Source organism: Mandrillus leucophaeus, unplaced genomic scaffold, assembly GCF_000951045.1.
Source record: "Mandrillus leucophaeus isolate KB7577 unplaced genomic scaffold, Mleu.le_1.0 Scaffold534, whole genome shotgun sequence".
NCBI lineage: Eukaryota > Metazoa > Chordata > Mammalia > Primates > Cercopithecidae > Mandrillus > Mandrillus leucophaeus.
The window spans coordinates 411,877-433,153 of NW_012105742.1; the positions used below are offsets into that span (position 1 = coordinate 411,877).

The window sequence follows — 21,277 nt, forward strand, 5'->3', positions numbered from 1 at the left end:
AGGAAGGAAGGAGGGAGGGAGGGAGGGAAGGAAGGAAGGAAGGAAGGAAGGAAGGAAGGAAGGAAGGAAGGAAGGAAGGAAGGAAGGAAGGAAATTAGCTGGGCATGGTGGCACATGCTTGTGGTCCCAGCTACTCAGGAAGCTGAGGTGCTTGAGCCCAAGAGGTTGAGGCTGCAGTGAGCCAGGATCACACCACTACACTTCAGCCTGGGTGACAGAGAGACCCTGTCTCAAAAGGAAAACAAAACAAAACAAAAACAAAAACAAAACAACAACAACAAAAAAAACAAACACTATCAAGAGATGAAAAACAACCCATGGAGTGAGAAAAAATATTTATAAATCAAGTATCTACCAAAGGTTTAATGTCTAGGATATATAAAGAACTCTAAGAATACAACAACAACAGACAAATAACCTAATTTTAAAATGAATGAAGGACGTGAATAGACATTTCTCCAAAGAAAATATACAAATGGCCAAAAAGTACATGAAAAAAATGCTCAACATAACTAATCATTAGGGAAACACAAATCCAAACCACAATGAGATACCACTTCACATCCACTAGGATGGCTATCCTAAGAAAGAAAAGGGTTGGTGAGGATGTAAAGAAATTAGAACACCCCTGCACGTTGGTGGTAGAAATGTAAAATGGTTCAGCTACTATGGAAAACAGTTGGGCACTTCCTCAAAAAGTTAAATGTAGAATTATCCTATGACCCAGCAAGTCTATCCTAGGTATATACTCCTAAAATATGAAAACAGATATTCAGACAAAAACTTGTACACGAATGTTCACAGCAGTACTATTCACAATCACCGAAAGATGGAAACGACCCAAATATCCATCAAGAGATGAACAGATAAACAAAATGTGACATATCCATACAATGGAATATTATTAAGCCATGAAAAATGAACTACCAATACATGCTACGACATGAATGAACCTTGAAAACATGCTAAATGAAAGACGCCAGTCACAACAGGCCACATATTGTGTGATCCTACTCATATGAAATATCTACAATAGACAAATTCACAGAGACAGAAAGCAAATTAGCATTAGCCAGGGGCCAGGTGGAGGAGGAAATGGGGTATGACTGCTGATGGGTGTGGGGTTTCCTTCTGGTGTGATGTAGATGTTCAGAAACTAGACAGTAGTGACGATTGCACGCCATTATGAATGTACTTAGTGCCACTAAATTGTAAGCTTTAAAATAGTTAAAATGGTAAGTTTCATAACAAGAAAATAAATCAGTAAGAATATACATGATTTTTACAACACATATAGGCACCTTATTGGCACATATAGAACATTATAACCGACAACCACAGAATACATTCTTTTCAAGTCCACATGAAACATTCACTAGAATTGATCTTTCTCAGGACCAAAAAGCAAGACTCATGCAAAGAAGTGAAATTATACTGGGTAAGTTATCTGCTTTAAAATATAATACTTATAATGACAGCCAGGCAAAAAGACATGCACCCAGATCATCTGAAAGCCCAAGGGAGGTCCATGATTTGGAGCCTCTGAATTCTCAGTTCCACCCCTCCCTCCCACCCCACTTGGATCTACAGGGCTTCCCAGTCTTTCCTGAGCCCTTGGACTTCTTCCCACAGCCTCTGTCTCCGAGCAGAGGAAAGTCACAGCGGGTACAACCACCGCCCCATCCCAATGCCTGGACCCTGGCACTCTAGGGCCAGGGCGACTATCTCCTCAAACTCATCTCCTTGCCCAGAGTAGAGGCTGGATGGGTACAGGGTGATGCCCAGGCCATCGTCCAGGTAGTAAAACTGTGTCACTGCCTTTGCCCCATAGGAGCCAGGCCTTTTCCCACAAGTCTGACTTCCATGCACAGCCCTGAGGTCAGAACAATGCTAGCCTGTCTTTAAGGCTCATTCCAGAAGCAGGATGAAGTGGGCCAAGCAGACGTCATCCTTCAGGAGGAGGGGAGGGGCCGACCAAAGGTCCTATGGGCAGAAAAACCCTTGCCACTATTTGCAAATCTAGGCTAAACCTTAATTATACTTGGTATTCCCTTAAGGTTATTGTGTGAGGCTCTGTCACCATCTGAGAATGGGCAGACCCCTGCAGACCTCAGGATAGCATCCAAACCCTGGCCTGTCCCTCCAGCCGTCCACTATCCAGCCCCAGCGCACCTTGCCAGAAACTCCCACTGTTGCCACTCTTCAAGCAACACAAGGTTGGAGAGAAATTAAACTATTTCTGAAAAACAACTAAACTTTGTTTCAGCTTGAGCTCTCCTAGAATGACTTCTCCCACCTACCCCTCCCTCTCTGTTTGCCTCAACCCTGGTGGTTCTCCCTTCCTTACCCCAGCCTTCAGTCCACTCACCAGTGCCATAGGCTGTACAACAAAAATGCCTCTGGAATTTCTCTCCTGGTCTCCATCTCCGATTCTAACCCACACTGCCATCTTCTCATGGCTGGAGCTTGCAAATCACCATTCCCTGACATCCCCTACTCAGTGCATCCCAGACTCATTTGCTGATCCATCATCACCCATCATCACCAGCATTGGCATCATCTCCAAAACCCCCATTTCAAATACAACTCCTGACCCCCATCTCCTGCTCTTCCACTTCCCCATTCTTTAAAATCCTCACTCCAACAACCCTTTGATCCTCTGTTGAGATCTGATACAGTTTGGCCCTGTGTCCCCACCCAAATCTCATCTGGAATTGTAATCCCCATATGTCAAGGGAGGAAGGTGATTGGATCATGGGGGTGGTTTCCCCCATGCTGTTCTCGTGATAGTGAGTGAGTTCTCAGGAGATCTGATGGTTTTATAAGTGTTTGGAAGTTCCTCCTACATTCTTCCCTCTCCTGCCACCTCATGAAGAAAATGTCTGCTTCCCCTTCCGCCATGATTGTGAGTTTCCTGAGGCCTCCCCAGCCACGTGGAACTGTGAATCAATGAAACCTCTTTCCTTTACAAGTTACCCAGTCTCAGGGATGTTCTTTATAGCAGTGTGAAAATGGACTAATACAAGATCCAAAGGTCCTCACTTTCTTTTTCATCCAGTTTAGATTCCAGACCCCATCGGTAACCACTTCCCTGCAAACATCTCTCTTGCCCCTTTCTGCTTCTGTCATATTTGCCTAGAAAAAGCCCAGCACTGACTAAACCCAACTGATTTCCTATACTGTACCTGTATCCAAGTCCAACCAAATACACTTGCAGGACACACAGCTATGCTGGTCCCATTTTATATCTATGACCACAACCACATGGGCATGGAGACTCCTGACACTGCCACAGTTCCTGTGTTTGCTCTCCATCCTCCATGAACACGGCACGCTTTTCCTTTCCATTAAAAGCCTCAAAGTCCCTGTAGTAGACACTGTGGCTCTCTCTCTCCAAAACCCCTTTCCCATTATGTATCAGCAATGAGGTGTGGGTGGGGAAGAATGACCCCACCTTCTAGCCCAGGGCTAGGCCCTGGATCACCTCATTCCTCTTGCCACAGAGATTGATTCGGGTAACCTAGGCTGTTTCCAGTTGTCCCATGGTATTCCCTGGGCCAAAGAGACCAGTTCAGAAAATGGCATATGCCCCCATCTGGGGCCAATGGTATTTTACAGCTACTTTCTGGGAGCTTCTGTGGTAGAAGCCCTCCTGACTCCAGCTCCTAAGAAGACACTTCAGATACCAACTCTCTCCAGCAAGCAGAGAAGTGCGGCTGTGAGATCTGGAATTGCTGCATCTATCTGGCCTGCATAGGGGAAGCCAGGCTTGGGATGAGGCTGACATCACTGTCAGAAGAAAATGACAAGAAATTAGATCACCTCTTAACTGGAGGCAAGGCTGAATCTAATCCACCCTGGACCCTGCCTGACTCTACACTTTTCAAACAGTAAGTAGCTGCCATTTTTAAGGCTAGTGGGTGTTACATTTCTGTGACCTTAACTAAACCCATTCTGACTGGTCAGCCCCCGTCCCATCTTCACTCTCAGCTCAGGACCTCATCTCATGCTTCGTGGTAGAAGTAGAAGCTGTCAGAAGCCCCTCATCTTCTCATCGCCAGAGCTACCAAGCCCACTGCAGCACCTCCACTTTCTGCCTCGCTTTCTTACGAACATGGGAGATGGGTCAACATCCCCCACTCCCATTTAAGGCCACTCCCCACCTGTGCTCTGCTTCTCATCTTGAGGGAAGCTTCCACTGTCCCTTCTCTCTCCTGCAGTGGCAGCGTCTTGTCTGCTGAGTTGATCCTGGCGGCACACGCACAAGGTTGGGCCGCTTTAACATCAGACTTGACTGCTGGCTCCTATCAGTCCCCCACGCAAGGCCAAACATCTTAAGAGCTGTCTATGGCCACCACACCCTCACCTCCTGAGCTCATCTCGCCCACTTCAACCTGGCATCTGTCCTCTCCACTCCACCTAAGGTGCTCTTATAAAGGCCTCTAATGACCTTGACCATCCCATCCATGACCGCTCCAATCCCAATGGTCACTCTCGTGCCATCACCTTACTTGACCTCATGGCAGCCTTTTATATAGTTGGCCACTCACTCCCTTCTCCTCGAAATGCTGTCTTGTCTGGGCTTCAGAAATGCCACACACTCATGGATTTCCTCCGACCTCCCTGGATGCGTTGCAGTCTCTCCCACTCCTCTGCCTTGCCTCTACATTACGCTGAGCTCCAGGACTTGGCCATCAGTGTGTTCTCTCTGCAGGGACATGGCAATCAGCCAGTCCCATAGCTTTGAATTCTACCCCACCCCCATCTCTGTGTTCAGCCCATGTGTCTGCACCGGGCCCAGACTCATCCATGTCACCGCCTCCTTGGTCTCCCCTCACTGATGTCCAGAGGCATCTCAAACAGTTCAAAAGCGGGACTCAAGTCCGCCTCTCCCACTCACCACCACCCCCACACAGAAGTTTCTTCCATCTCAGGAAATGGCACCCCCAGCTAGCCAGATGCCAAAGCCACCCTTGCTTCTCTCTTTCACTGACCAACCCCATCAGCAAGTCCTGTGAGACTCAGTCCTGAAAGGTCTCCCTCGTCAGTCCCTTCTACCCATGCTACCATCATTTCCCATCTGGACATAAACAAACACCTCTAAGGAAACAGTTCTGCAGCTCCTCAAAAAATTAAACACAGAACAACCAGATGTATGAACCAGCAAGTCCACTCCGAGGTAGAAACCCCAAAGAACTGAAAACAGGTGTTCAAATGAAAGTTTGTGCACGAATGTTCACAGCAGCGCTATTCCCAACAGCCACAAGACGAAAACCAGCCCTGCTGGCCCCATTGCCTGAAATGCACAGTCCCAGATCTTTCCATGGCCAGCTTCCACTGATCCAGGTCTCTGCCCAAACCTTGCAGGCTTTCCCTGACCCCCAGTCCGGACCCCATCATGCCTTCCTGTGTATGCCCTTCACAGAGCCAGCACAACTTGTAATCGCTTGTTCACTTCTGTGTTGTCCACCTTCTGTAACAGGTGGGGCTCCCTTTCCCATCTTGTTCATGGAATACAGAAGGTGCTCAGAAGACAGGGTTGTTGTTGAGCCTCCAACCTCAAGTGTCCCAGCGCCCCTCCTACACAAAGCCTCCCCAGTTCCTCGACCAGACTGCACCCATCTCAGGGGCATGCCTATAGCCCGATACCCCTTTACTGCCTCCCCCTCTGACCAGAACTTCTTCTGCGGGCACTAGCAGGGCCCCTGTTCCCGAGATCCCCGCAACCCACCAGGCCTCAGTCCCTGCTTGATGAGTGACAGGGGGAGGGGAGGAGGCAAGGGGAAAAGTGCAAAGCGTCAGGTGCCCTGAAGAGCTCCCAGTAACTGCAACCTTCAGGCCTTGCGCACGAGCTTTACTTCATATTCTTTACACACTGGCACTTTATCATGGGGAAACTGATGTGCAGTGAAGTAAATAACTTGCCTCAGACCACACAGCCTTCGTGTGGAGCAACAGAGAACACAGCCTCGGAGCCCACGCTCCTAATCTCTGAGCAGGACCACGCAAAGAGAGAGACGTCTCTACTAAAAATACAAAAACTTAACCAGGCGTGGTGGCAGGTGCCTGTAGTCTCAGCTACTCAGGAGGCTGAGGCAGGAGAATGTCATGAACCCGGGAGGTGGAGCTTGCAATGAGCTGAGATCGCACCACCGCACTCCAGCCTGGGTGACAGAGCGAGACTCCGTCTCAAAAAAAAAAAAAAAAAACAGAGAGAAGAAAGCCTCAGTGTCTGTCTGCTGCAAACATGAACAGTCTTCCCAGTCCACTTCTAATCTATGAAGTCCTGATGTTTCTCCTCAGCTGTGGCATCAATGTGGGACCACGCCAGCTAAGGCCCACCAAGCTCCGGGGTGCTCTTGGCCCAGGGTTCACTACACAGTGGCTGCCGCCCTCCTTAGCAGCTCTTAGCCATAGGGAGGGGCAACCAGGGCTTGGCCCAGCAGAGACAGCCCTGAGATTGACCACAGGCCCAGCCAGGGGTAGGGACAGGGAGTGAGGGGCCTGTTGAATACTCCTTTTAAAGCAGGCTAGCAACACCTGCTCTCTGTCAGTAAACAAAGGGCACAGTCTGGGGGAACAGCAGCAGGCTCATGGGCTTTGGCGCTCAGTGACATTCATGTGGAATGCGTCTTCTCTCTTTGCAGGCCCAGGTGGACTTGGCCAAAGCTGTCACATATTTGCTCTTCCTGACACAGGCACTGAGGTTCTAGCCCTCCCAGGCCAGATGCCCCAGTGCACCCATGAGCCCCGGCTGCCAGCAGACTGGGCCTTCACAATCTCGCCCTCCAGGGGCCTGCAGGCTGGGTCTTCCAGCTTGCCCTTGGTTCAATTTTCACAGTAATGAGGAATACTATTGTCCTTTTTATGTAACAAAATTCTACATAATAAAATCCCTACTAGGCGCCAGACCCTGCCCCTTGGTGCCATGTATATTACATCTCTCAGTCCTGCCCATGACACTGCAGGGAGATCATTATTCCCACCTCCTGGATGTGAAACCTGAGGCTCAGAGAGGGCCAGTGCTTGCCCAGGGTCACACAGCTACCACGTGGAGGCAAGAGTGGGATCTGAAGTTGGGTCTATCCCAGCTCTTTCTTTCACCCCCAAATCCCCTAGATTTCCTGGTTAACTCACTGACCTGTTGTCCCCATGAGTCACTGAGACATTCCCTACCTAGCAGGGGACTCTGACAACCCTGGGTGAAAAATGATGGGGCAGTGATTGGGTGGAGCCAGATGGTGATGGAGAACACAGAAGGGCGACATGGTGATGGGGGCCTGAGCACACAGGGCATGCACACCACTAGCTACACTTACCACCTGCGAGGGCAAGAGAGCCCAGAGAGGGGTTCCGGAGCAGACAGAGGAGAGAAGAAGGAGTTATTGAGTCATGAGAAGCGCTGAGACAGCCTGGGGCCTGGACCAGACACAGTCTCACAGCCTGGGCATTCACTGCTTGGCCTGGTCAGGGCTGGGGGGTTGGGAGGGGCTGCCCTGGGCATGGTATTTCAATGCAGCTGCATTCAGACTTGCGGGACAGGGGCAGAAAGGGCATATGATCTCTTAGCATGGACAAGGGGCACATATTTGTGGCTCATCTTAAACTCCCATGACCCAGCTGCTCTCACTGGCATACTTGGGGGTGGGGACTCAGGCAGATCGCAGGTGGATGAAACTAGGGCGGGGCCAAATCTGGAAGCCAAGCTGAACAACCCCCGGGCCTTCAAAAAGAAGCCTGGCCACTGAGTGAGAGGTCTCAGGAAGGGACCAGGATCAACACAAGGTGGGTCCCTGAGAGAACATGTGATACCCCCACCTCTACCTCCCCAACTCACGTGGCCGTGCAGGTCCGTGTTGAGCAGCATCAGGGCACAGGTGAGCGTGTGGATCCCATCTGAGTCAGAGACGTGGCACTCTCAGTGCGAGGATCCAACCTCTTCCCACCCCCTGTCTCCTGAAGGAACCCACCAGGAGGCCTTGGACACAGAGTGAGGCCAGCCACCTGCCAAACTCACCTCAGGGGCCAGGGCCTGCATGATGCTCCCGGTCTGTCCCCATTGCAGGGCCCAAGTCACTTGCCTGCCCCAGGAGTCTGACCACCCTGGACCCACTCTGGCCCGGACTCCTGCCTCCTGTGGCCAAATTCACCTTGAACCTCAGACCTAGGAATAGCTCTGAGCCCCCAGCCCTGCCCCTGCATTGACCTGTGTCTCTCCCAATGATGAGCCTCATCCCCCAGTTCCTGAGATGTGGGCCCATCTATTGGGCAAGTCCTGTCCCTAAGAGGACCCCAACCTAGACCCCCACCACACCGGGACAGCCACCACACCAACAGTCAGCACCATGACAGGGACCACAGAGAAGGGAGAGCCACAGAGCTGAATCCCGAGGCTGGAGGGACTTCCAGGCAGTGGGGAGGAGAACAGGCAAGACTGCGCTTTGCTCAGCAGGCAGACCGTGTGCCATAGCTTATTCAATTAGCATTCATTGAGCACCTACTGCATGCCGGAGAGGACAAACCATCTGGGCCTGGCAACAGGACCAAAGTGCCAGGTGGACCAGGGTGGGAGGGGGCCAGGGCCTGGCTGAGTGGGTGGGGAGAGTTGGGCAGAGTGGGCGGGGGCCATACCTTCCGAAGTGCTGTCATCAGGGTTGCACTGGCAGTACCGGCGGGAGAAGTGTGTGAGGACTCGCTCACGCTCTTGTGTCTCCCCCATCAGTGGGAAGGCCTTCAAGAATGTTCTGGAAGGCAATTCAAAGCTGCTGAGGGCAGTCTGAGTCCTCACCCAGGGTAAGACCACCCCCCCACACACACCACACACCCACCCTAGGAGGCCAGGGCTCCAGTGCCCCATTCTCTGGGTCTGGACGCTCTCTCCAGCCCAGGAGGCCCTGGCCCCCAGGATGGCCACTTTGGAGTGCTGAGACCAGGGGGCCTGGTAAACTTTAGAGTTTCAGTCCTCATCACCCTCCAGGGACCTTCTGGAAGTAGGCAGAGGACAGATGGTGAAGAACAAAGAAGAGCACCTCAGCACCTGCTCTTCTTCAGGGTGGATGCCCACTCCTTGCTCCTTCCCCTACAGCCAGGCCCTGTCCATGCCTGCCCTTCAGAATGCTCCTCCTCAGTCATCCTCTCTCTTTCATGTGCCTCTAGCTGAGCCCAGGTCCAACCCTGATCCCCCCACTCCTCCCCCACCCCAAGACTGAGTTGCCACCAAGTCCTGATGGTTTGTTCTTCAACCTCCACCTTAATCCTCCTCCTCTGCCACCACCCTTATCATGTGCCCAGGACAACGGGGCCACCCCTGCACCCACTACCTCCTCCCCGCAGACACCAAGTTGTCTTTCTAAATACCCACGCAGGCAGGACTTACTGCTGCTTAAAATCCATCACTGGGCCAGGTGCGGTGGCTCGCACCTATAATCCCAGCATTTTGGGAGGCTGAGGTGGGCAGATCACCCAAGGTCAGGAGTTCAAGACCAGCCTGGCCAACATGGTGAAACCCTGTCTCTACTAAAAATACAAAAATTAGCCAGGTATGCTGGCACATGCCTGTAATCCAAGCTACTCAGGAGGTTGAGGAAAGAGAATCACTTGAACCCAGGAGGCAGAGGTTGTGGTGAGCCAAGGTCACGCCATTGCACTCCAGCCTGGGCAACACAGTAAGATTCTATCTCAAAAAAAAAAAAAAAAAAAAAAAAAACCTGTGACTCCTTGGCACCCTCAGAATAGCACCCAGGCTCCTCACGTCATGGCCACATTCGCTGCCTGGACTACTCTCCTGTGCCTCCAACCTCACACCCACCTGCTATCTTCACACCCTAGACAGAGGCATTTCACTCTTCAGTGCCTCAGAGCAGGCCAGGCCTCCAGGACACCCTTCCTTCCTCGGCTGGGGAGCTCTGAATCTCCCTCAAGGCCCAAATCAAAGGTCATTCCCTTGGGAAGGGAGATTGCAGGCTGAAGCCATTGGTGTCTCCATCAGTCTTGGGTTCAGGAGATGGTTTGTTCTTAACTTTGCTATAGTTGATTTCATTTTGGGCCAGAATGACTGTAATGCCCACTTTGTTTTACCCTCTCTCATGCCACCTCCTAAGGCACCCTGGGACCTGCAAGCCATGTCTTAGCCAGCCCTTACCCTCTGAGGCGCCTCAAGGCATCCAAAACTACAGAGTACTCTCAAAATCCAATCCCAAGCAACCAACTGCTGCATAATAGCACTGCCCTGTCTGACAGCTCGCTGTCCTCTTCTCCCTATCTCTCTTGCTTCCTGTTCTCTTCTCCCATCTGTCCCCTAGCCTGGCCCCTCCCTCTTCTCACATTCCTCCAGGACTTTCTCAAAACCTCCCCCATTCCAACCTTAGCCTGTTTTACCTATGAGCCATCCATCCCAGCTCCTACTCCCCAGCCCAAACTCCCCTTCCCTAGACACTCTGCCTCAAGCCCCAACCCAGTGCCACGACCACCAAACTCTCGGGCTGTCCCTAGGGGCAGCCTCACCACTGCCCACCCTCCCCCACATCTTGGCACCACCAGCCCTTTTACTCTACCCTCTATGCAACCTCTCACACCGACCTTTCCCCTCCGCCCAACCTCATGCTTGTTCTCTCCCACCTGACTCTCTTCAGAAGCCTACGCGCTTGCAGTGCCTGCACAAATGAGCCTCAGTATTGGGCTGGCATACAAGGCACTCAGTCCAGCACCTACACCTCTGATCATAAGCTGACCCCACTGAACAACTTCCCCAACCAATCTTCCTCATTCTACTGCAATCTTTACAATTCAGCTCAGGATACAGTAGCCTGCTGAACACCAACACTTCCACTGAAAACAATAAAAACCATGGATTTTCTTAAGCTATTGGAAAAATTGCTGAGGCAGCAAAGACCAAAAGGGCCAAGATTCTGGAGAGGAGAGAACTGCGGAAAGGTAGTTTGAGCTTCTGTGGCTGCTTTTTCCCTGGGGGAATTGCTGATTATGGGCACAGGCAAGAGGCAGGGCATTGGGTGGCTTCAAGAGGCTGGAGACTTCAGGGGCTGTAAACACATGGCCACTTTTCCCTTTGAGATAGTTGCTGAATTTCAGAGATATAAAAGATACAGGCCGGGCATGGTGGCTCATGCCTGTAATCCCAGCACTTCGAGAGGCCGAGGCGGGCAGATCACGAAGTCAGGAGATCGAGACCATCCTGGCTAACATGGTGAAACCCCGTCTCTAATAAAAATACAAAAAATTAGCCGGGCGTGGTGGCGGGCACCTGTAGTCCCATCTACTCTGGAGGCTGAGGCAGGAGAAAGGCATGAACCCAGGAGGCGGAGCTTGCAATGAGTGGAGATCATGCCACTGCACTCCAGCCTAGGCAACAGAGCAAGACTCTGTCTCAAAAAAATATATATATAAAAGGCAGGAAGCAAAAAGGCTAAGCAGAAATCCTCTGAGAAGTAGAGGGATTTTTTTTTTGTTGAAGAGGAGGAAGTGTTGCTGCACTGAGAAGACAAAATTAGGCTTCTGAGCCAAGAAAGGGGTTTGCCCAACTGAACACACAAGGCTCCCAGTAGAAAACTCTGAGGACCTCTACCCTATGATCAGAGCACACCCTGAGCCATAGCAAACTTCAGTGCAAGGATTAGGACTGCATCCCCACACGCCTTCTAACTGCCTAGCAAAGGACAACGTAAACCCTCTCTGGAGGAATATAGAATAATCTAGAACCACTACAATTCTATATAAAGTATACAGCATCCAATTTTTTTTAAGTTACTAAGCAATCAAAGAGACAGGACATATGATGGAAAATAAAGAGAAAAAAGAGATAATAGAAATAAACACAGATGATTCAGGTGATAGATACTGGAGTTAGCAGCAAGGGTTTTACAACTAATATGTTCAAAAAAGAGAGGGAAAGGTGGAGAAAATAATGGAAAAGATAGATAATTCACCCAGATAATTAGAATCTATTTTTTAATTTTTTTAATAAAATAGAAATTCTAGAAATGGAAAATATAACATAAATTCAAAACTCAGTAAATGAGTTCAAAACCCATTTATGCCTATTGTGCCAGAACGCTAAGCGTGTGGGAGTTATTTATATCCTACTGCTAAAGGTCATCGCCAAGGTCTGATTTTGTAATTCAGAAAATTGCAACCTCAGGCATAAATGGGTTAATAACACATTAGAAACAGAAAAAGGGTAAGTGAAGTGAAGTGAAAACAGGTCAGCCGAAAATATCCCAACAGAAGCAAAGAAAAAAGAATGGAAATTACTTTTTTTGTATGTAGGTTTTTTTGTTTGTTTGTTTGTTTGTTTCTTTGAGATAGGGTTTCACTCTGTCACCCAGGCTGGAGTGCAGTGGTACAGTCATGGCTCACTACAGCCTCAACCTCCCCAGGCTCAAGTGATCCTCCCACCTAAACCTTCTGAGGAGCCGGGACAACAGGCCTGCACCACCATGCCTGGTTAATTTTTCTACTTTTTGTAGAGACTTGGCCTCCCTATGTTGTCCAGGCTGGTCTGGAACTCCTGGCCTCAGGTAATCTTCTGGCCTCGGCCTCCCAAAGTGCTAGGATTACAGGTATGAGCCACCGTGCCCAGCCAGAAATTACATTTTTTTAAAGTGTAAGAGACACGTGGAACACAGTCAAAAGGTCTAACGTGCATGAATCACCCCACCCTTAGCTCCAAGATGCTTCCATCTCTCCTAGGGCCTGGTCAGTATCTGCCCAGTTGGCCCCTGCCACCAGAGCCTACTAGATACTACAGGGCTGCAACCATCCATTCTACCCTCTGGCTTCTAGGAACCTGCAATTGGCCCTCCTGAGGTCTACTCCCTAGGTCCTAAACCAATAGAGTTGAGATCAAATCCCATTTTACCATCTCCTCCCTCGATGACTGTGAGGAAGTCTCTTTACCCCTCTGGCCCATAGTTTCTTCATGTGAAAAACATGAATGATAGTGCCTACCTTACCAGGGTACGGAGGATGCAGTAAGCAAGGTGAGTAAAGACCTAGAGGATCTGGCAGGCAGGAAGTGCTCAATACAGGCAAGTCCTGAGCCTCCCTTCCTCTCCTAGAGTCACAACTACATTTCCACCTTCACATCCTAACAGCTACTACGAAGCGGGCACTCGCTGAACTACTGGGCCGCTGCTGCTCCTGTGGCCGCTTCCCCACAGCCTCACCAGGGGGTCAAAAGACTTGCCCAAGGTTGTACAGCAAGTTTATGGTAGAGCTGGCATAAGCATCCAGATGTGCAGCCTGAACCACTTGTGGGCACTGCCCGTCCCAGCCCCACTGACCTGAGTGCTCGGTCCAGAGTCAAGCCCGAGAAGTCGAAGAAACTGAGGTACTCCCCGGCCACCAGTCTGCTAAACTCGTTGCTGCCAGGAGAGTATGGGATGTCTGTTAGAAGCAGGGTCCAGCGCAAGGATGACAGAATCATAGGCATTACTTGGGGAGTGGGGCCCAGGGTACCCGGACCCACCCACCCCCAAGACCTGCTCAACCCCTAGGCTACTGGCCAGTTGGGCCATAACATTCAACCTTGGTCTGCGGGTGTTGGGAAGGCTCCCTAGGGGAGGTGATGTCTCAGTCAACACAAGGAATTACAAGCTAACCAGGCGAAGGGAGTAAGGGTGGGATGATGCAGTGTCCCCAGGGAGGAAACTGTATGGCATGTCCAAGAAGCTACTAGCAGGGCCATGTGGCCAGAACCTAAAGAACAGGAATGGGGCAGCAAGTGATGAGGCCAGGACCAGGGGAAGGACCAGGACTTGATTCAGAAGGGTTAAAGCAGGGATGGGCAGTCTGTATTTTGGAATGCGCTACTTGCTAAGTGGAGACCGATAGGAGGACTGCCGTAGTTGTCCAGATAGAGATAGAAGGGATGGGGAGAAGAGAGATTTAGGGGGCAGAACCCACAAGACACGAAGATGGAATGGACATGGGGCATGACCAAGAAGGTAGTCCCCTGTGGGAGATGTCAGACTTCAGGACCAGGCATCCGTGTGAGAGTCATCAATTCACAGCTGGTCAGTAATAGCTCAGGGTGGGGCTGAGCCCATGCAACAGGAGAGGGCACAGACAGGCTGGCTGGCCCAGAGCCCCAAATCGGGTTGGGAATCCAGGAGCGAGCCAGCAAGAAGGCTGAGAAACAGCAGCCAGAGGTGGGGTGTGTTGTCCTGCAGGCCAACCAAGACAGTATTTCAAGAAGACTGGCATGAGGAATTCTTGTCAAAAACTAGAACAAATTTCCACCTGATTCTAATTAAGCCTAGAGCTTACTGCCCATTTGCAGGACCCATGGGAAATAGAGAAACATGTTAAATAACAGCATGAGGATACCACATCTGAACTGTGGAACATTCTTTAGGACAAGTGGCTTGGTTTCTTCAACAAATACACAGCATTTAAGAAGGGAGGAGCACTGCTGAACTGCTGAACTGTTGTTGATTCAAAGAGACTTAACAGACCAATTAGCCAAGTGCGATGTGTGGACCCTGTATGAATCTTGATTTCAATAAACCAACATTTTTGAGACAATCAGAGAAAATTAAACACAGTCTGAATGTTGGAGAGATTAAGAATTTTTTGTTCATTTTGTTAGAAATTATAATAGAATCATGATTATGTAAAAAAAGATCCTTATCAGTTGGAGATACATACTAAAGTATTTATAAATCAAATGATAGAGTGTCTGAAATATGCATTACAATCTTCCAGCACATGAGAAAAAAGCTGTGGGTCATAGATGAAATAAGAATGAAGAAATAGTAACTTTGAAACCCAGTAATGGGTATATAGAGGTTTGATTTTTTTTTTCTCTGCTTTCGTGTTTGTTGAAATTTTCACAATAAAAAGTTTAATTAAAGAAAAAGAAAGAAATGACCAGTCTCATGGAAGCTGCTGAAGGGGCTAAGGTGAGGCTTGGGGAGCAGCCACCAGATTCAAAAACACAAGGCCACCAGTGATGTTGGCACAAGAGGTTTCTGAAGTCGGTGTTGGGGGGAGGAAACCAGTGTGGAGGGGCTGAGTGTGGAGAAAGAAAGGGGATAGAGGCCATCCTGGGCAGAAAACCCAAGAATTTTGGCTAGAGGAGGAAGTGGGGCTGAGAAACAATTTTTGTTTTTCAGATGGGAGAGACTTGAGCACAATTAGCTGCTGGAGGGAGTGGTTGAAAAGATGGGAGAGGGCAGGGGCAGGCCACCAAGAAGGCTCCTGAAAGGATGGCATTAGGTTTGGGGGTCCAGTCCAGCAGAAGAGGTGAGGGCATCTGAATTGTGATTTCTGGGCTGGCGCGATTGTCAGGGACCCGGTGCAGGAGCAGCGTGGAGGCTGCGGAGGGTGGAGAGAGAAGTGGAGGGAGGAGAAGAGGAGGGAGAGGAGGATCCAGGACCTGAGCCGCCCTCAGGGTGTCCTGAGGCCTAAAGCCTGCATGTCACCTCCCACTCATGGGCAAGGGTCTGGACTGTCTCCCAGCCCTGTGAGCAGTGCTGCAGGGCTAGGCCTGCTCCTGCACTGCTCAGAGCCTTAATGCGGATGCTGGGAAGCACTCCAGGTAAAAGGGCCAGAGGCAGGTGGCGGGTGAACACACCAGTGGTCAGAGGTGTGCAGGATGTGCCGACAGACTTCCTCTGTCCTGCAATCCCGCCTGTCCCCTGGTCCCCCTTGGGGCTCTCATCTAGCCAGTTCCCTTTGCACCCGGTCTGAAGGCCAGGGTGTGGGCTTTGGGGGCTTCAGCCCCTTCAGCTGGTCCCAATAGACAGTAGTGCTTAATGAAGGCCAGGAGCCCTTTCCTGAGCTCTGGGTCCCAGAGGTGTCCCCCAAGGCCCAGGTTCTCCTCTCTCCCTGGCCCCATTAACTGGGCCCAGATGCTGCCAGCTTCTCTGTCCTCATATTCATGGTGGCCCCATAACCACATCCCACATCCCTCACCCCCAGCCCTGAGGGGCCGCCTACCACCACCCCTCCCCAAGAGCATCAGCCTCGCCCAAGCAGCCCAGAAAGGAAACAGATTTAGGGCGAGGCCAGGAATGAGGACAGTGGCGGGAGGAGGTGTCCTCGGGGAACTGTTGGGAGCCACCCCCCAGCACAAGGCACCCCTGAAGAAGGTCACCCACAAACCCTTGAGGCTGAGGAAGACACGAGGTTTGCCCAGGGTTGGGGGTGGGGGAGACCACACTCACTTCTTGCCCAGCTGCCGGGCCACATCGCAGCGCTGGAAGCCCTCAAGGTGGTAGAGGCGGCGTGCCAGCCGACGAGCAGCTTCACTGACCCCCTGGCACCCGTTGGCCAGTGGGTCTGCGCTACCAGGCTCCAACCCCTCCGAGCTGCTGAGCTCAGAGTCTGAGTCTGACAGGCCATCCTTCAGGCTGGGGTCACTGCAGATGGAAGGTGGGTGGAGGAGTAGGGTCAGAGGCCCAGGGTCAAAGGCCCTGGAGGAGGCTGGGAGGTTTCCCCAGGCCACTGCAAACCATGTAGGGGCCAGAATAGGGAAAGAAGCTCCCCCGAAGCAGGAGGGAATGAAATCAGACTTTCAGAAGAGCCTCTCAAGTGAACTCACAGCATAGTTCCCTGACTCCCCACTTCTACCGGGGCTGAGAAGGCCTGGAAGAGCAGAATGAAACCTCAGGAAGCAGGGTGGGAAGTCTGGATGCAGAGGGTGGACCAGGTGACCTTGAAGAGGGCGTGCTGACTCTGGATACTGAGTCACTCTAATCTGCTTTGCCCACCCTGGGTCTCAGTCTCCCTATCTGCTCAGTGGTTCTCCCAACTCCCAGCCTGGGCCCTGCCTCACCTGGTTGAGTTCAGCAACTTGTCTGTGTCCTCCTCATCATCATCCTCTTCCCCCCCTGGGCCCTGGGGGCCATCTTCATGGAATCCATTGGGCATGGCCATGAGAGACAGGCGGCTTAGGACGTTCTCAGAGCGGCTGCTGGAGATAGAGCGCCGCAGGGGGCTGCCCAGCTCCCCATCACCACCAGCTGCCCCCATGTCCCCCTCAAACCCCATGTCCCCAATGCCCAGCCCAGCCCCTGGCTCAGGGCTGTCACGAGCCCGCTGCTGGATGAGGGGTGTGAGGGGGGCCTCGAAGCTGACGCAGCTGTCACTCTCATCTGTGAGGCTCAGCCCATCTAGGGAGTCAAGGCTGCTGTACTGGGTGCCCCGAAGCAGCTCTGACTCCAGAATCTTCTCAAACGTGGCACTGAAGCCATCCCGCACATCTGGCTCCCCGGGACCATCCAACCTGTAGGATGCAAGGAGCCAGTCACCATCCTGCCAAGGTATCCCCAGTACAGGTGCTGGTAACTGCACTCATCTGTGCCTGGGAGCCCCCTAGGGGCACACCACCCCCCATCCTATTCACTTATCCCTTCAGCCAATACTGACTGAGCACAGGTGCCAGACACCGGGCTGGGTACTGGGAATACTGCAGGGAAAAGAGCAGACCTGGGGCCGGGGCCATAGTGGGCTTCAGATATGTGTCTAAATGAATGAATGTAAGGCCTCATCCCCCAGCCCGGCATAGAGGGCTGCTTCCTCCAGGCTCCCAAAGCAATGTGAACATTTTCCTATCACAACCAGTGTCACACCGGGTCATAATTTTGCTCTTCCCACAACCTGGGAGGTTCTTAGCTCGACCAAACACATCCCAGCTGTCAGGTCTGGCCTCATTGCCACCTCCTCAGAGAGAGCAGGGGAGGCAGGCCCACAGCACACTGGCCTCCTGCTCCGGATCTGTTTATTTACTCCTCAGACCTTCCCGGCATGTAAGATTCTGTCTTTTCTCCTGTTTACTGTATGTTCCCCAGCTCCAGAACGAAAGCTTTGCAAAGCCACGGAGCATCCCCACACATAGTAGGTGCTCGGAACATCTAGCTGAACGATGTGCTGGGTGAATGAACATGTGCTTTTCAGCCCCATGGCCCCACCCACGTTTCCCAAGCCCTTGCAGGACCCTGTGCTGTCCCCCAAAAGAGGCCTTTGCACTGGCTGTTCCCTCTGCCCAAAGTGTTCTTCCCCAGCTAAAACCCTCCTTCCACATCCCTTTCTCAGTGAGGACTGCCCAGACCTCCCAATCTAAACCATAACCTGCCTCCAAACACCCCAGCCCCTTTTTTCCTACTTTTTCTTCCCCAAAGCACTTATCTCCTTTCAACATACTATATAAGTATTCATTGTTTTAATATTTATCTTCGGTCTCCCCACTAGACTACAAGCTCCATGAGAGCTTTTGTTTTGTTCATCTCCAGCACCTGGAAAGCAGCATCGCACATACATGAACTGAGGAGGCTGGGAAGATTCTTATCTACCAGAGACACGAGCAGGTACACAGGGAAGGAAAGAGAGAGAGACTGAGAGAGTAAGACCATGAGAGGGGGACAAGAAAGAGACAGAGGAAAGGGATACGGTAGGACAACAGAGACAGAATGTGAGAGAGATAAAGAAAGAGCTAGACAGACAAGGATAGAGATGGAAGATACAGCCGGCAACGGGAAGAGACACAAGGAAAAAACACAGCAGGCTGAGCCCGGCCCATTTCAGATCAACCGAGGCCCATGATGGGAAAGAAGCACGCCCCTCCCTCTGCATCAGCCTCCCCTGAGGCTCTGGTCATGCCCTACTTTCCCCCAGCCCCTGCTGCGTAGCAGAGACTGAGCTGTATTTGGAGGACTGGGAAGTGCCCCTGCCCCTCAAACATCTCCTTGGCCCCCCAGTGCCTAAGATTCTGTCCCAGTATGCTTCCTGGAGAAGGCACTCCCACTCCAGCCCCAGCAGGAGCTGAGACTGCAGGCTCATTAGGCTCTCTCCTGCCAAGGAACAAAGTGGGGAGGGGGACAGAAGTCTAAAAGGCGCAGAATGCCTGGCAGGGGCTGGGGTAGAAGTTTCCTCTACTGACCTCTGGAAGGAAAGGAGGGGAAAGAAGGTCCATTGCCCTGGCCACCAGGGCAAATACCCAAAGTCAGCCCAGTAAAGACACCTCTGCCAGGCCTGTGCTGGGCACTAGAGACATCCAAACAAGACAGAGCCCTGCCTGCGGGGAGCTCTCAGCCCAGGGTCAGAGCCACCAATGGACCCCCCATCTCCCACCTCCTCATACAACTGAGCAAGCCTGAGGAGTGGCCCTGATGGGAGCTTGAAGACCATCAGTCCAATCATCCAAGCCTCCAACTGTCCCCAGCCTCACCATCCCAAGTAAAGATGCCACCTCAATACGGTGTGCTCTAAGAAGCCCCAGTCCCCTGCCCCCGCCCTGCTGCCAGCTATGGGGCTGCCCTAGACCCTGCCTGGATGGAAACACGCTTATGGCCATGGCACACGCAGTGACACAGACACCCAACCCCACATACTCACACTCCTGCCCACGAAGACCTAGAGACACTTATCCCTACATAACATGTACATGCGCCCAAATGTGCAGCCACAAATGTCCAGGCCAGGGGCACCAACACTCCCCGCCCACAGCCACCATCCGCATGCATACCAACACGTTCACACATCCCTGTGCACACACGACATGCAGGGCAAGCACACGCTCATGCCCCCACGCACACTCACACACTACCCATACACTGCCCGTTCAGGCCAGAGCCTGCAGCTATGCGCACTAAGACTTCTAAATGCCTTCTTTTCTCAGCCCACCCTGGTGCCTTCTAGACATTTCTCTGTCCCTTCCCTGCTCTGCGTGTCCAACACACCCCCAAAACTCCAGGTGTCTCCACCATCTGCTGAGGACAATAGAAATTGGGCTGTAACTCCAACAAGCAGGACTGAAGTGAGATCCCTGGTAGAACTTCCTGACAATTACTGCAGGGGAGAGTAGCTGAGAGGGATTAAAGCCCAAAGCCTGCTTTCCCGGAGTCAGCTGAAGGATTTTGGAGAGTCTCATTTCAGGAAGCAGAGGGATGAACCAGATTAATTTTCACATTGGGCATTTTAAAAGGACTTGGAATTCAAATGCCCAGCCTGGGATGGAGGGAGGGCAGCACTCCCCGTCCCCCACAACCCACATAGAAGCAGCTCACGATGGCATAACCTTCAGCCCCCCAATCTGCTAGCCTTTGAATTCTCCATCAAAGTCAGTCTGTGGTTCTGACAAACCACAGACTGACAGCAGCTCTGTCCTTTCAAAACACCCAGAATCTGGGCAAAAGAGGGATATGAAATCCCCATTTTATGTATGAGAAAAACAAGAACCAGGGAAACTAAGTGGCTAGGACCAGGCCACACAAAAACATAGCAGCCAAATGTGGTGAGCTCCCATAGCAAGACATCCACTCACCCCAGCTGAGGGTCCTCAGCATCTGGGCAGAGGCTCCTAGAAGCATCATCTCCCTCTGCCAGCACGCCAGCCCTCCAGGGCCTGGACCCTGTTGAATCTTCCAGAATGTTCAAGTCTGGCCCCAGGGCTAGGCCATTGGTGAGAGAGAGGCCAAGGCTGAGGCCACGGAAGGCCATGTCTGGGTCCTTCGTGGGTTCCTCAGTGTCCGCTGGGGTGCCCCTTCGCTCGTGCCCTGGGCTGCAGAGGCTGCTGTTCAGGCCCTCACTGGCCATTCCATTCCGGACCCCCGGCTCCTCCTCAGGCTCCAGGCTGGGGTCATGGATGGCATCGCCTTCCTCAGGCACTGCAGATAAGAGTTTGTCCTCCTCCATGGCAGCCACCACTTCCGCCTGTCCTGGCTGCTCCTGGGACTCCTCTAGACCTGGCAGTGGGTGGAGAGAGGAAGAACCAGTCAGACAGGGCTGGGGCTGGGGGGCGCCTGAAGTCCAGCAGGACCAGTGGCAGAGCAGCCTGCCCGAAAGTAGGAGATGGCCGAGACGATCTCCTCGGGGCCCTTCTGGCTGGAGTGTGGGTTTGGGTCATGGTGCCCTCACTGCCTTGTCCAAGCAGCCACCTCACCTCACCCTTGACCCTGGCCAGCCCACTGTGCCCCAGTCCCTGCCCTTCCTATTACTTCTTGTGTCTCTGCTGTGCCCGCCAGAGTTCACCAAAGCCCTCTGAGGAAGATTCAAGTGGGGAGGAAGTGGAGAAGGGTCCAGCAGGGCCTCCTCCCATTCCTGTTGGTGAGTGATGGTGACAAACCACAGACTGACAGCAGCCGGTCCCCTAGCTTCTTCCCGCATTCTTGCCCTGGCTCCAGGAGCCAGAGATAAGAGAACCTTACCTTTGTGGTTAATGGAGGGAACTGGGCTGGGAGGCTGTCTTCAAGGAGGAGTTCAGAGAGGAGACAAGGAAGTCAACAGATGCAGCCTAATTGGAGCAGGGCCCACCCGGAGA

General features: G+C 52.0%; 1 protein-coding gene across 1 annotated transcript in view; it reads right to left on the minus strand.

The window, feature by feature from the left end:
- PSD2 (pleckstrin and Sec7 domain containing 2) overlaps positions 1-20,702 on the minus strand; it is a 34,733-nt gene extending 14,031 nt beyond the window's left edge. Inside the window, exons 1-6 of the mRNA XM_011997218.1 lie at positions 20,282-20,702; positions 16,796-17,245; positions 16,185-16,379; positions 13,299-13,379; positions 8,632-8,744; positions 7,838-7,896 (exon numbers count right to left, since the gene is read on the minus strand). Of these exons, the coding sequence (XP_011852608.1) occupies positions 7,838-7,896; positions 8,632-8,744; positions 13,299-13,379; positions 16,185-16,379; positions 16,796-17,245; positions 20,282-20,652 (1,269 nt within the window). The 5' untranslated portion in view covers positions 20,653-20,702. The remainder of the gene's footprint in view (positions 1-7,837; positions 7,897-8,631; positions 8,745-13,298; positions 13,380-16,184; positions 16,380-16,795; positions 17,246-20,281) is intronic.
- Between the last annotated feature and the right edge of the window lie 575 nt (positions 20,703-21,277).